Below are 16,839 nucleotides of genomic sequence, written 5' to 3'. Positions count from 1 at the left end.
AGTGAAAAAAGCACATACTAAGACATGAATTACATCATGTGCCAATGGCGGGTGGATTATTCTGGTTATAAAAATGTTTTTGCATTATATATTTGCAATACAAATGATATTGGGTTTTTCCTGCTTGTTTATTAAGCAGTTCCTATACTTTTCAGTCTTTTTGTAATGTCATTTCACACAATTTAAGCATTGTAAGATTGTACCTCATATTTGTTCATCAGATATTTGCGAGTAAGGAATACCCAAGTGAGATTTTGATCATCCTAGTTCTCAAATGATGGTTGACCAGCCAACTGGCCTGAAAATGTTACTTGCATTTGTCACTTGGACTTTGGAGACGGACGTACAAAGGCGCATGCACAATCGGAGGTGTTAAAAAATCACATTTAGATTGCACCGTGCACAGATGGAGGTATCTGATTGGCCGATTCATCCATATGCCTAAACATATTGCTCATCCCACAATTAAAGCTCACTCAGTAAACAACCATTAATACGTCTGGTGTGGTGTAATATCTGTCCTCGCATTTGTCCTGGACGAGTTTGTGCGAGAGTGAACTAGCCCTGTCCGGTCTGCACTGCCCACCAACCCATCTGAGATTGTTTATAGGGAATGACAAGCCCCCCTCTCGCTGCGTCTCGTTCCTGAGAGATGTGGGCAAGTGCTCAAACATTGTACTTGGCCTCAGATGAGCGGGGGCTGGATCCTGCAGCCCTGCCAGGGCTCCTCTCCCAGTCTGACCCCAGTCCCCTTACCCCATGCTGGGCCAACGACGCCCGAGCGGTCGGGGTCAGGGAGGGTCTGGATGAACAGGGTCACGTTTACTGTCCATCATTAACACTTGAGTAAACACACATGTTCACGTGAACACAAACACAAAGTTTATTATCATGAAGATCATTGGCATGTTTTGGGACCGGCGCACAGTGTGAACGCGTTTTTAAGCAGATGTCCCCGATATTCAAAACACGCACTTGCGCACACACGTGTATCTGATCTGGATGCGCGTTCGTGTTTCCATTAGCTGGGTAGGACCCGTATTTGGACAAGTGTTGGAAGCGGATAGTTATCTGAGCCCATCCCGAGCGACCGTCAGAAGAATCTGGCGAAAAAATAAAACAAGTGCTCTGTGAAAAGGTCTGTTGTCATCCCGGAACGCTCTCCGCACATCTGGATTGGCTCTGCATCCTGTCGGAGCGCAGCTGGTCGCCTGCGTATCGGATCTCAGCTGTGCGCGCCTGCGTGCGCGAGGATGGTCCTTTTCTGATAGCGCGGGTCCGTCCGACATTGACGGGGTCAATTGGAGCTCTTTTGCAAACATTCACATGTGTGTTTAAAGGTTCTCCTGCCTTTGCCCTTCGAGTCTCAAGCTGCTTTGGTAGATAACGGAAAATCTCATTGTCCGCCGATGTCCTCTGGTTCTCACGATCTCTGCACCTCAGATCTCACGTTATGTCAATCGCATTTACTTATCTCTTGAAATCTAAATGAGTACAGGTAGGAGAATCACACACAGGCCTAGAACAAAAAGGAACGCTTTGTTTCCCATTTTCTGCGCTGATTTTAAGAGAAACAATGTTAGACAAAGGCATGTTCGTATGAGTGAAAGGGATGTGGAGATTGACAGGCGTTCTGGTACTTTGCATCTGCCATTGAGTCTTATTGATTTAATCTGCCTGCATGCAATTTATGAGATTATTCTCGTCTTGGACAACCGCCCTTGTCCTTCGCGTTATGTTTCATGGGTTCACACACATGTGAACACAGCTCAAAGGAACTGAACACTTTCAACATACATTTTCATAATAATTTATTCACCCCTGTTGTCATCCAAGATGTTTATGTATTTTTTTCTTTAGTCGAAAAGAAATTAAGGTTTTTGATGAAAACATTCCAGGATTATGCTCATTCATTAACATATTGGATGACAATTCCATGTGTGAGTTTAACTGATGGATAATGTATTGGCCATTTTGAGGCCAATAATACTTGGATGATTAACATATTTATTTTCTGCATGATCTGCTAAACATTTTCTCAACTGGTGTAGTAAATAATAAAATCGGGTTAGAATGTTTTGTTTTAGATTTCTTTTTAAACCCAAGACAAATCTAGGGACCACAGTGTCATTAAATGATTGTCTCTTTTGACGTTGGCAGGACAGCAACCCCCAACCAACAATCTGTAATTTATTGATAACATAATTTTGAAAATAGACAAAAAAATGGTCTGAGAAACCACCAACAACTGCTAAGCATCAAACAAACAAATATTTTACATTACATTTATTAATTTAGAAGACATTTTCCTAAGTGACTTCAGAGATGAATCAGAGGTAATTTAACATTGTCATAATTTCCTTCAAATTTACAGATTATTTTATCTGCTTTATTTTGAATCGGTCATTGACGTATAAGGATTTTTGACAGGGCAATTGAAAAAAACACAAAAAATGATATCTATGGAACTTATTCAAGCCTTAAGAATGTGGTTTAGACATAAACGCAGATCATTTTAAAGTAAGTGTTTTTTTATCTAGATGAATTGTTTTTAAAAATTAAATTTTATTTATCTTAAATTACTTAACATTAAAGGTTCTCAGTAAATAGTTAAGGAAATTATTTGCATTATTTGAGTTTTTGTAAGTAATAATAACATTTTTGATGAAAGCAATGGTATTAAACCCTTTTTATCAGTTTCGAGGTGAGTGATTCATATTTTAGCCACAAAAATGATTTATTTTACGTTTAGTTTAATACAGTTAATTGTTATTATTAGTCATTGACACGAATAAACTACAGCTTTTTGACCAATCAATACTACGTATTGTCATGATTCTCGTGGTGAGACACAGAGAGAGGACCCAGGTGCAGACAGCGGGTAAGGGGTTAACAAATAATTTAATAAATAATAAAACAAAGACCCACGAGGGGGTAACAGAACAAAACATGACATGGGTACAATAACAAGACAGGACTAAAACTAACTACACTTAAACAAGACTTAAATTAACTTTTGACATGAACTACAAATAACTAAACTGACAAGACATGAACTCACCAAACAAATCACAATGAACCAGCACAAGACAGAAGACACAAGGGCATTAAGTAAGGAAGCAAATCAAGAGGGAAACAGGTGTAGGGCATTAATCAATAACGAGAGGATGGGAACAGAGACGAGACCTGGAGAGAGCGTATGGAAGGCAATTACAACAATAATTGCCTCTCTCCACATTAAACATGAGGTTCTGTCATGATCCTGCCACTATACTAAGAGAAACCTGACATGATGCAGCAGAATCATGACAGAAGCCTCTCCTTAAGGAGCAGCAACCTGATGCTCCTCAAGGCACAAACAAGACAAGACAGACAATGACAAATGCAAAACCAAATCAACATGATAAAACAAATCAAAACAAGTAAGCACAAGAGTCCAAGGTAAGGGGCACACAAGAGTCCAAAGGGAAGTCCAAACATGGGCAGACACGGACTGGGTAGCTCCGGCAGACACAAACTGGATAGCGCCGGCAGACACAAACTGGATAGCCGGCAGACACAAACACGATGCACTGGGCTGGAATGGCCGCATGCACTGGGCTGGAATGGCCGCATGCACCGGGCGGAAATGCCTGGCTCCGCCGGGCAGGAATGCCCAGCTCCACCGGGCGGAAATGCCCGGCTGCACCGACCTGGAATGCCCGGCTGGGGATCTTTCGTGGCCACAGGATTCCGGCGGCTTCGACCCTGGAGGGAAGACCGGCGGTCTCAACCCTGTAAGGCAGTCCGGCGGTCTCGGCCCTGAGCAGGAATCCGGCAGTCTCAACCCTGGAAGGGAGTCCGGCAACCTCTAACCCTGGAGGGGAATCCGGCAGCCTCAACTGCTGCCACAACGATCCCTCTGTCTGCTGGGTCCGATTTGTGCTGGTTCATTCTGTCATGGTTCTCGTGGGGTGAGACACGGAGAGAGGACCCAGGTGCAGACAGCGGTTAAGGGGTTAACGTATATTTAATAAATAATAAAACAAAGACCCACGTGGGGGTAACAGAACAAAACATGGGAATATTATGACAAGACAGAACAGGACTAAAACTAACTACACTTAAACAAGACTTAAATTAACTTTTGACATGAACTACAAATAACTAAACTGACAAGACATGAACTCACCAAACAAATCACAATGAATCAGCACAAGACAGAAGACACAAGGGCATTAAGTAAGGGAGCAAATCAAGAGGGAAACAGGTGTAGGGCATTAATCAATAACGAGAGGATGGGAACAGAGACGAGACCTGAATTACAACAATAATTGCCTCTCTCCACATTAAACATGAGGTTCTGTCATGATCCTGCCACTATACTAAGAGAAACCTGACATGATGCAGCAGAATCATGACACGTATTTTATTAAGTGTATAAGCATCACGATGATTGCAGATGCTTTCTCTTATTGTTCCTCTTTTATTCAGTTCATAAACTTTTTCAGTTTTCAGCTGTTATAACACAATGTCAGATCGGCGTTGGCCTTTATGTTGAACTTAGTTAGTCTTTCTGCGTCTCAACGTTGCCTAAAGCACAGCTTTGATGTGAAAGTGAGAGGTAAGTGACAACAGAGATGGTAAAATCTGTACCAGGGCAAAAGAGTTCCAAGATGTTAACAGATCTTACCAACACTGATGTTTCCTCTTCAATTTTTCTTCATCGACTCTCACCTGGAGAATTGTCTTTTTAACTGTACAACACTGATGACCAAGTGATTGACAGCCCTATGTGGACAAATACACACACTCGCGGTTTCTGAAGTTACTGGTTGCAGGGAGTTTCCTATTTGTTAGTCAAATATTCATGATTTTGATTATAGACCTAATGTATGCAATCCTGTTTTCACCTGGTGTAAACATCCAGTATTACATTTTCATATTCAGTCACTCAAATCATATTCAGAGAGAGACAGAAATGCATGTGTTCACATTGCATTTGTCCCAGAGCTAATCAGCTAATCCTGATGCATCTTGGACAACAGTGAACGCTCGCCCACTCACCTGTCAGTAAACCGTTGCATTAAAACAAGGATTTCAACTTGTCTAAGCCGGTTTTGTGCGGCTTTAAGGGAAATTAATACAGCTGCTTGACTAAAATATCAACAAGCATTCAGCTCAAGACAACACGCTAGTGCTGAGATTAACATTTCAGTAGGCATATATTTGCTTGCTATGAGTTGGTGAAGATTTTGCACAGTGACCATGTGTCATTTATAGTTTTTAAATAGGGTTTTTTGAAGTTTAGGGGAATGTAGTAAAATTTCACGTCATAACAGCTTAACCCCAGTTTTGTTTTCTTGAAACTTTTAAGATCAAGTGTATGAAATTTAGTGACATCTAGTGACGAGTTTGTGAACTGCAACCAACGGCTCACTCCACCACCTCCCTTTGGAAGCAAGATGTTGTCATGTTTTCGCTTCTTTGCCGAAGGAGATAACGCGCTCTGTAGAGCAGTTTGTCCCTTCAGTGCTACTGTAGAAACAACATGGAGAACTCCATGCAAGGGGACCCACGGTGTATGTGAATAGAAATAGCTCTCATTATGAGATCATAAAACATAACGCTTCACGACATAAGGTCTTATATACTCTTTAGACAAAGTTATGTAGATTATATTGCATTTCTGTCTATAGATCCTCCAAAAAATACACCTTGAACCTTTAAAGCTGCGATTTGTAACTTTTGCCTCTCGGTCTCCACCTCTGTTTAAAACATAAAATAGCAGTTGAATCGGGGTGAAATAATCTTAAAACTGCGTAATCATACATGACATCACCAATTAAATATTATAAGCTTATCGTTATGAATTGTGGTAAAGTCTTTGAACACAGATTTTTTATGTACTTGCTCAGTAACTGATTTATATTTTTAGCCCAAAAATAGTTACAGATTCCAGCTAGTATGTTTCTTCCTTTTTATTTCTATTTTTAAAGTAGCCTAATTTGATTTACAAACAGCTATCTAATGATATTTATGAGCACTATATAAACAGAAGATCAGCCCAGGGCCCATCGTCAGACTCCCGCAGATACAGCGAGTAAATGTGCCGAGTGTTGTATTGCTGATGTAGGTGCCTTCATCTTTGTTCCGACTGGCTCTGTCAGAGAGACTCAGCTGCAGTTTGAGACCCGCTGGCAATTACTGTTATTAGAACTGTCACAATCACTTCAGCTTCATCTGCTTTCAGCGTCACTAAACAGACCTGCGTGTGTAGGTGTGCGCGCGCTAAAGTGACAGCATTTCATTTCTGGGTCCTCTTGTCACATTTCACACACACACTTATTAAAGCAGGAGCATGGTATTAGTTTAAGCACACTGTCACTTTGGGCATATCCGATGAGAAAAGAGCTTGTTGTTCGGTGCTTTGAGTTACTAGTTGATTTTAAGGGCTTGTTTCAAAGACGCCTTATGAGCTGTCACATTTATTTCTACTGGGATTTAATTATGTGCTGTAGCCTTTGCACATGTGAAGAGGCCCTTTACATACACTGTATTCCAGGTCAAGGTCAAAGGTCAGTCACAATACAGCTGCATGAAACCGCTGGTTTAATTTGAGGAGTAAGAGAGGGAGTGATGGGAAATTGTCACATAAAGCAAAATTATTACTGTTCTTGGTGCAAATTCACATTAACACAACATTTAGTGGGTTTAGGAAGATACATCAGGTAAAATATCCACACATCACAGACATGTTGCTCTGGTAACATTTACCATTCTTGAAACTTTTTTGGGGGGGGTGTGAATCCCCCTTCCTCTGGGATTAGGCTATACCACAGAGGTCCTTGTTGGCCCCTTTTCACATCACCCAGGACATTTCCAGCATGCATTTTATTTGTGTTTCTTTAATGTACAGTGTGCAGGACATTAGGACATACTTCATTCATACAGTAGTGTGATGACAATTGTTTTAACAATCTACATTCTTGTACAAATTTAGGATGAAATCCAGCAAGTCCAGAGTTCATGAGCAAAGGATGTGAAGCTTTCTTCTTTTGTTCTTTTAGACCCTCTAACAAGAAGCTTTGATGCGGCTGCACTTTTACACAAGCACCAAATCATCTGGATTTAAGGGCAAAGCCCTCTGTCATTCTCCTGAATCTATCCCGTGAGAAAGAGACTCGTGGTCATTGCTATTCTCTCCGAGGGTAGTTTGTCTGAGATTGCATGTGACTTGAAATGTGGAGACCGTGCCAGCAAGATAAAATAATAAAATGAACAGATGCACCTGTCCTAAAACTGGTGTCTTTGTAGATGCAACACTAGCATCAGGTTTTTACGGCAGTCCCATTCATCTTCCATTGGCTGGACAGCAGTTAGCCACGCCCCCCACCATTGGTGGAGCATGCTAGACGTTTTGAATGCACCACAGTGTTTACATTATTGGGAAATCAGGGTCTTGATTTTCTGTTTTAAGATGAGATTTGAATATCAAGTAAATTACACACTTCAAAAGAAGTAAACATAAATCAATAAACATAACGATGAAAGCACAGCATGAAACTCCTGACCTACATTTAGCAATTTATTTCATTCTTGCGTGCTGTTGTCATGGACAGGATTGAGAATGAATGAGCTGATTTAAGTACTGTGCAGAATTACTAACAATAAACTGAAATAAATCGTAAGAGCAGGAAAAGGTTTGTTGGTTAATTCCGAATTTAGCATATTAACATCTTTATCCGAATGAAGGCTTACAGTGATAGTTCATATATAAATGAAAATTCTGTCATTTATCATTTATTCACCCTCATGTCATTCCAAACTTGTGTATTTCTCTTTATTTAATGGAACACAAAGAATATATTTTGAGAATTGTCTAAGTGGTTTTGTGTTCATACGATGGAAGTCTTCATCTACGATGAGTTTCCAGTGTTATTTGGTACACCACGTTTTGCAAAATATCTTCTTTTGTGTTCTGCAGACTTTGCAAGTTTGGAATGGCATGAGGGTGAATAAACAAAAACGATTTTAATTTATCGGTGAACTATTCCTTTAATCAGAATATGAAATCGGAGTACAAATGCAAGTTCACTTTGTACAAACCTATGTCTTATTACACTAATGCACCTCATGGTCAATTTTTCGTCTCCTGCCCAAGCCGTGATATTAGTTCCCCCAGCTTTTCACAGAGGGGTCGGTGCTCCTTCAGGGATCTGTAGTTGCTTCAGTTAGGATAATAAAAGAACAGGACAATAGATTTTTATGGACATCGATTATGCTTCTGCTCAGTTACTGCATGGGCGGCTGAGAGGCAGGTCGCGATAGGGGAGAAGGGTGTAAACAAAAAGCCTGGTAGAGCGCCCCGCAGTCGGACATATTTCCTATGTCTCACGATGAGAGAGCATCACCTTGACTACCAGCCTGTCACCGGCCACCCCGCAGGGCCAGAGGAGGAATGACGGCGGCGGACCGATGCAAGACAACCTGGCTGTTCGGCAGGAAAGCAAGTGTCTGTATCTTACTTTCAGATAGACTGGCACGCACACGTACACACCGCCAGTCCCTCTTGGCTGTCTCTGCCCAGCTTTCTCTGAGAGTTATTGACACAATGGCCGTGGGTGGGTTGCTGGGCTGTGACAATCAGTCTCAGATAAATTTTTTGCGCTTGTCACAAACAAGGAAGACCGAGTAAATCAGCCAAGCGAAACCAGAGGGGCAAACAAAGAGAAAAAGGAAGTGACCTCATAACACTATCCTGTATAGTTAATCATATCGAGTATGTTTGGCGACGCCGGCACTGATGCAAACCCTGTTTCTTCCCTTTTCTGTTGCGCACCAAAGAGCCAACAATGCATCCCTAATGAAAATCAGCAGGCAGAACGCGCCAACACATACACCGACGCTGATTGCCATCAATTTCCCATTTGCAGGCGTGGGGAGCAAAAAACAGCACTGTTTGCATATCTGATTATTGCAGAAATCAGATCTTGATTTTTCATTTGGAAATCTCACAGAAAAACAAGCCAAATGCAGATGGAAACGGTGGTGGAGCGTAATCGAGCCCCTTCAACTTATTGTTCTCTGGGTTTCTAACAATTAAGCTGTTTGTCATCGGCAATCCTCGACCTGTTTAATTCCACATTTGGATGGGTCTGTTAATGTTTTTCGAGTCTGTGTATTGTGTCATCCAGTTTAGACTTCAGTTTCAAAGGTGTTGTTTGAAATTTCAGCTCCACTAGAGGCAGCAAATAGAACTGCAAAACTGTGTCTTTGGTTGTTTTTTAAGCCTGTGCCACGGCCTGTTTTGAGTCTGTAAGAGCTGTTTTTGAGGTCTTTTTATACAGCAGCATCTGACTGGATGACATGTACATGGCATTTTGAGTTCTGCTTTGGTAGCAAGCAGCAGATCAAAGAAGCTGCCTCTCGCTTTTTATCTTGCACATCCTCTGCTGTTGTAGTCTGTTTTTTATTAGTTTTGCAGTAACTTTGGTCCTATCAAAGTATGAAACCGTACCACAAGAGTAGGCGTTGAAACAAGACCCAATTTCCTTTCTTGAATTTCAACATGTTCAAATGAGTTTGAAATTGAATACTGCCATACTTTTACTGCAGTATGTGTTGTTTACTGCATGCTAAAGATGTCAGATTTACAATAACAGATTTGAACTACACAATTATAATGGATAATGATGATATTATGTGTTATTGTTTTGAAATAAATGAATAATGTGTAACACTCCCGTCCGTTTCCCTACCTGTTTTTCCCTATGGACTTCATTTCTCACGATCCCGCACCTGTTCGTCATCCGTAATCACCTCGTTTCCCGCACCTGTCAGCCATCATTGCCATCGCCAAAGACTTTTTATACTCTGTGTTTCTGTTAGTCCCGGGTCGTTTATTGAATGTCTGAATGTCAAACATTAAGAGTTACCTGTTTTTGTAAGCCTTGGAGATTTCTCGCTTCTGAGGGCGTGACAGAATAAACGACCGCAAAATGGATTACATATACATCTCTCCAGTGGACCAGCTCGTGGGTCTTCTTCAAGACGGACGGCCACTGGAGAGGTACGTGGAGGAGTTTTTTGAGGTGTGTTACCGGGTGGGTTGGGACGATCCCACACTTAACCGTGTGTTTTTGACCGGTCTGGACGACGACCTGCTCGCCGCCGTTCTGCTCCCGTACGCGGACGACCTTCCCCTGGAGGAGTTGATCAGGTTCTCCCGGGGGAGGAATCCGTGGACCGCGTTGGTCAAAATCTCCGGCCTTCCCGGGCACAGCTACCGGTCCTGATCGCACCAGAGGTACTCCGGGAGTTGGATCCCCTCTGGTGTTCCGAGCCTGCGCCCCGATGCACTCCCGTGCCTGCGCACCGATGCACTCCCGTGCCAGCGCCCCGATGCACTCCCGTGCCAGCGCCCCGAAGCACTCCCGTGCCAGCGCCCCGAAGCACTCCCGTGCCAGCGCCCCGAAGCACTCCCGTGCCAGCGCCCCGAAGCACGCCCGAGCCTCACCAGGCCTCCGTGCCCGAGCCTCACCAGGCCTCCGTACACCTGCCCGAGCCTCACCAGGCCTCCGTACCCGTGCCCGAGCCTCACCACGCCTCCGTACCCGTCTCTGAGCCTCACCAGGCCTCCGTACCCGTCTCTGAGCCTCACCAGGCCTCCGTACCCGTCTCTGAGCTCTCTCCAGAGCCCAAGGAACCCCAGGGGCCAACCCAAATGTTTTTTGGGGGGGTGCACATTGCCTATCCGGGGAGCCCGGCACCCACCAGTCTTTCCATGGCCCCGGATAGCCCAGAACCCAAGCCTCCGGACCCACAGCCCGAGCCCAAGCCTCCGGACCCACAGCCCAAGCCTCCGGACCCACAGCCCAAGCCTCCGGACCCACAGCCCGAGCCCAAGCCTCCTGACCCACAGCCCGAGCCCAAGCCTCCGGACCCACAGCCAGGGGAAGCCAGCTGAGAGACTCCCTGTCCCGTCCTAGTTTGTATGTCCCGCACGAGTCTCTCAGCTGCCCACCCCCCCTACCTGGTGTTTCGTTGGCGCGAGGACGCGCCTTTGGGGAGGGGGGTGTACTGTAACACTCCCGTCCGTTTCCCTACCTGTTTTTCCCTATGGACTTCATTTCTCACGATCCCGCACCTGTTCGTCATCCGTAATCACCTCGTTTCCCGCACCTGTCAGCCATCATTGCCATCACCAAAGACTTTTTATACTCTGTGTTTTTGTTAGTCCCGGGTCGTTTATTGAATGTCTGAATGTCTGAATGTCAAACATTGAAGAGTTACCTGTTTTTGTAAGCCTTGGAGTTTTCTCGTTTCTGAGGGCGTGACATAATGCTATCAGTCAAATTCCTTTTTTTCATTCAATTTTGTTTAAATTTGCTTATTGTTTAAAGTTGCTGTTTGGCGAAGCAATAATGTAAATGTAGTCTGTCGTAACTTACGTGAATGTACAGAGACAGGACAAATGTTGGAAAAGTGACTGAACCTGACCTTCCACATTCAGTTCGACAAATGAACTATAATTAAGCCTTGTTTAACATCTTTTCACTGTATATTTAAATCGAACAACATTATTGATTGGATTGGATTGGATTCAATTTATTGTCATTACACACATACAAGTACAGTGCAACGAAATGTATTTTTAGAAGAAGATAAAGCATAACATGGGGGAGGTGAGGAGAAAAACATGTACACAATACACCATAGACAAGACTTGCAACAGGGATAAGTAATCCAGTTCCGACAAGCAGCCATCTGATCCTGCTGCCATGGTGGCGCCGTATACAGACCCACTTGTTATGCCATTTTTATACAAAATTGAAGAAAATGTATTACTAAGGTTTTAAATGGGATGAACATTTTGCATTAGTACCTGCTGTTAAAAAGGATTAGGTAGTATACATGTGCAGTGTTCATTAAGTAGTGCACTTGTGTTCTATTCTGGACGTATAGTAGCCAGATACACATGGGAAAACAAATGGGGCAAGTTGTCACACATTTCATGCTAGTGAATACTATTCAGGAAATAATATTTTTTGAAAATCAGTTTCTAAAGATACAAACCTTAGCTACAATACAGCTATTGAACATTTACTTTTTTATTACCCTAAAGCAATGATACAGGTCATTCAACACACATTTGGTCACACTACATGGGGTAAATTGTCACAGTGGAACCAGCCATTATAGGCTTTCCAGCAAAACGATAGTAAATTAAAAGATAACAAATACAACATAGAAAATACCCAACCATTGTTTTGGCCAACAAATATTGTAGTTAATGAACTGTATAAAGTTGATTGAAACAACTCATTTGACCACTTAAACCAATATTTTTTGGAAAATCAATAAGGAGAAATAGATAAGCCAAAACTAGCGTAGACATACATTCCGATCTTTACGGAGCTATATGATTCATGCAGTCAATCTAAAACGTATGTGTCTCTTTGTCCAGGAGGAGCAAAACAGAGGAAAGCCCAACTGGGAGCATTTAAATGAAGACCTTCATGTTCTCATCACAGTGGAGGACGCACAGAACCGGGCTGAGATCAAGCTGAAGCGTGCGGTGGAGGAAGTGAACAAGCTACTTGTGCCTGCGGTGAGTGCCGCTTTTCTTCGGTCTAAACTTAGTTTTCTTCGGCTTACACACACTTTTTTTTTGTCTACCATCTTTACTGAGTGCACTGTATGTCAGTTGTGTCTATTGATGCCGTGGTTAAATACTTGCATAATTTACCATTTCCATCCACTGATTCAGAGAGTTTTAAAACGTTCTGTGAGAATCCGGCAGAACAATGTGCAAATATCTTATAATCACCAGCACTTGCACTTTAAAACCCATTACGTCTAATAGCTCTGCCTGGCGGTTTACTGGAGACCAAAACAGACATGGTTCAGACAGCTTCTTTCAGCACAAAATCCTTGTTTGTGAAAGAGCGGTTGAGTTGAAATGGCATCAGATTAGAAAGTGTGTCTGTGAGTGTACTCGGCCCTTTAAATGTTTCCCCTTTCATTTCCTCTCTTTTTGGTGTCACTTGATGAATGGGAAGTGAAACCTTCTCAAAATGTTGTCGTGGATTGCAGGAAGTGCTGCTCAGAGCTGCTGGGGTTGAGTAATAGTCTGGTTTACATGACACCTGCTGTCATTTAACATCATAAAAATGAAGTGCTCTGAATGCAAGGAGCAGGTCAGAGAGTTTTCTTCTTCCGTATATTCTCCAAAAATGGTCCGCTCTAGCCATCTTGATCCATAGGCCCTGTAGTGAGACCATATAGATAGTGTCCATGTGTTTTGTTCAGGATCATGAATGACAAATACTGAAATCTATATTCAAGAGCTGTCATAGGTGAAATTCTGCTGCTTTCTCACACTTGTGTTGTATTTGTCAGAACACATGAACTTGAGAATCAGGTCATGTGATGTTATAGTAAGAGCATTTAGGTCATGGTCATTGGATTATAGTGTTCCAAGACACAGTGAGTCTCAAAACAGCTCCAGTATGACCAGTGAGTCTCATCCATTTTATTGGCTGTGGGGCATTCATTAAGAACAATACTCATGAAGGTTCAGATAACGCTGCACACTACATGTGCATTGAACGTGTACACTTAGTATGAGTTCAGCATGCTACATTTGTGTGAGTCTACAATTATGAGCCATTGTCAGTAAGCAAATGTGTTATTTTCTTTCTGGTGTCCACAAATCCACATTTCAGTTCTGAGCTGCATCATTTACATTTATGAATTTGGCAGACGCTTTTATCCAATGCAACTTGCATTGTATTATTCTATATATTTACATTTGCACAGTATGTGCAATCCCCTGGGATCAAACCCACGACCTTGGCGTTGCTAGTGCCATGCGCTAACCACTGAGCTTGTACTAGAGGAATGCATAATTTCCTTCTTGTTTTATTGTGATTCAAGTGTAAAAACATGAATATTGCAATACAAACCTGTGTAGTCTTTGCCGTATAAAGACTGATGTAGAAAGGCAACCAGAATTTTGTTGTTTGTTATGGTGTTTTGTGTAGAGCCATGAATTATTAGAGCTCATACGAGTCCTATCTGTCATATCCTGATCTTTCATTTCTGCTATTTTTTGGTTTTATTCTTTAAAATAGCTGCTTTTTTTTTAAAGAAGATCACAGATTGTTGTCAAAACTATAGTTATTATGGTGTGTGGCATAAGGGCAGACCTAGACGACAAACTTGCTTATGTGCTTATTTATGCATTTGTCAGATGCTTTTATCCAAAGTGACTCCAAATGCCTTCAATGTGTACATTTTCATTACTTTAGCTAGTAGGATTTACGGAATTTTTGTGTACATTTGTAAGTTTTTGCACTGTTTTTAAGTAAATTTTACTGTTAAGTTTTTGCACTGTTTGTAAATAAATTTACTAACAAAACTGTGTGCATAGTTTTTATTTTAAAATCTGTGTACAAAATTTCATGCAAATGAACACAAAAAATCAAGTAAATCCTACTGGGTTTTTTTTTCACTGGGCCTCGAACCCACAACCTCTGCACTGCTAACAGATTGCTCTAAAAAGTTATAGTAAACACTTAACAATAAGGTTGGTTAACATGATTTAACAATGATCAATACTTCTACATCATATATTAATCTTAGTTCATATTCATTTAACAATTTAATAATATTTAAAAATATATATTTTCCATTGTTAGCTCTTGTTAGTCAATGCATTTGCTATTGCTTACAAATACATCTTATTTTATTCTCCTTTTAAAAAGGTCACAAAAAAAGTCACAAATTCGGTCAGTTGAGCTTAACTTCGAACCTTGAACTTTCCTTTGAAGGTTTAAAAATATGACCAATGACAGTGTAACCCAAAGACAACACAACCGAATGAAACAGAACAGTATAGAACTTGGCCAGCACAGAAAAGATGATATGTTATTGCTCCAGTTGGCTGTCATGGCAACTGCCAACACCTTCAATCAGCTCAGTGAGAACAGTCACACCTCCCCAATCAGTGGACCTCCACTCGAGTGGACACAGGCCACAGCTACAGCCGCAGTATCCACATAACATTTAACCTGAGCAATTCCCTCGCCCGCCACCTAAGCCCACCGAGAGAGACCGCCCCTTCCTTATCAATCACAGCCCCACTGCGGCTGTATATGATGTCCAGCAGTACCCTTGCACATCCCACGGTAAAATCCATTAACACAGCGTTTACCTACAGGGGCTTTTTTTCTTAGTCAGATAGTCTGAGATTCTTTCCTTTCTGTTTGCTCTAAGATAACAGCCGCCAATGTCGTGATCCAGCTCCTGTAAAGATCTCTATATTCCCCGCTGAAATTTGCATACTGATCGATTGCATCGCGTGGCATTTACGCTGTACATTCTGCCTCTCCACATGTGGACGGAGCTCGCGTCGTACCTTGGGGTTTACGGGAAATGTTCATTTTCGACAGCATATATTACAGACCGCTCCTGCGGAGAACACGTCACATAAAATGCGGTTGTCAGTGGGTTGCTTGCTCGCTGGATTGGCGGTCTACCTTCTGGAGAAACCATGCATCCAGTGATCATTATACCTGCACACCAGGAGTCTTCAGTCTTCTTTTTGAAATCATCATCATAATCTACATCATCACCGTTGCTCTCATCATCATAATCAGCAGTAGTGGCAGCAGCCGGTTTGGTGCACGCGGGAAGCCAGTGACCAGCAGGATGCTGCTACCACAGTAAAAAGCAATTATCATCAATGGCTTTGTGACGAATTTATGAAAGCCTTTCCTTCACAATTGCATCTGATTGTGCGGACTGAGGCAGGGTCTCACCAGACTCTCCTGAGCTCTGCTGAAAATTCTAGGATGAAGAATATCAATATTTGATAACCCACAAAAAATCAGTGATTTGCTCAAAAATATTTGAGAATCTTTCAACTCTACAGTAGCTTGACACATTGTGGTTGTCCAGCAGCAGGATCTGATCTTCCGACCAAAATGTTGAGCAATGTGTTCCCAAAGTGGTGAGCATTACTGTCTTGAGCTTAAAGTTACTAAACTTTTGTTACTAAAAACAGACGTCTCGTGTCACCTTGCTTTGGGTATTTTCAGCTATGCTAACCTAAGCTAAGACACACAACTTCAGCACCAAATTACATGCACACCCCGGGGAAAGCCCGTTTCAGAAAGGCCCTTATTAAGAACATAAGCCGGTAGGCAGCGTCTAAACCTGCGGTGAGGTGAAGCTCTCGCCACTATCTGTTAGCTCTTGACGTTTCTCGTTCTTGTCTGTTAGCGGTTGCTAGGCCTAAATGGTCACCGCTGAAGGGACTACTTTAATTAAAGTCCTGTCTGTCAGCCGCCCTGCCGTGCCTCCCAGCCTGAAGCCATGACTGATAGAAAAGGCTCTAATTGTCAGGGCTGGAGATAAAGTGAAATTTCAAATTGGGTGTGGAGGGACCACTACAACGCAATGCACACACACATCCCCTCTTTGGCGCATGTGGTGGGCCAAGATGTACCTGCAGTTGGAGAGAAGGGAAAGTTAAGTAAACAGTGAAGGGCCAGCGGGGGCCGAAGTGCATCCCTGCACCAGTACGGCTCAGATTAGCACGTTCTGTCACTCAAATCTCCCGCTTGGCTGGAGATTGATCTTTCTCATCTCTGAACGCTGGTTTTTGTTGTCTCTAGGGTTTTGTGGGTGTAGTTGTTGTTTGTGTGAGTGGTGTGACTGTCTGTCTTGCTCATCATCGTTGGATTTTGAGCAAGGAGCTGACAATTAACAAACACATTTTAAACTAAAGTGTAGAGCGTCCCAAACTGTTTGTCCTATGGAAATGAATGTCATATCTCATCATGTGGCTTT

At 42.4% G+C, this 16,839-nt stretch overlaps 1 protein-coding gene across 4 annotated transcripts in view; it reads left to right on the top strand.

The window, feature by feature from the left end:
- The window catches only part of qkib (QKI, KH domain containing, RNA binding b), a 69,545-nt gene that overhangs the window by 36,251 nt on the left and 16,455 nt on the right, over positions 1 to 16,839 (top strand). For all 4 annotated transcript variants that reach the window (XM_079472556.1, XM_079472555.1, XM_079472558.1 and 1 more), the window contains exon 4: positions 12,449 to 12,592. In XM_079472556.1, coding sequence (XP_079328682.1) covers positions 12,449 to 12,592 — 144 coding nt within the window. The remainder of the gene's footprint in view (positions 1 to 12,448; positions 12,593 to 16,839) is intronic.

This window comes from Barbatula barbatula (genome assembly GCF_947034865.1).
Source record: "Barbatula barbatula genome assembly, chromosome: 14".
Taxonomy (NCBI): Eukaryota; Metazoa; Chordata; class Actinopteri; order Cypriniformes; family Nemacheilidae; genus Barbatula; species Barbatula barbatula.
The sequence above is the reverse complement of the archived record's forward strand: the minus strand, read 5'-3'. Positions and strand labels throughout refer to the sequence as shown.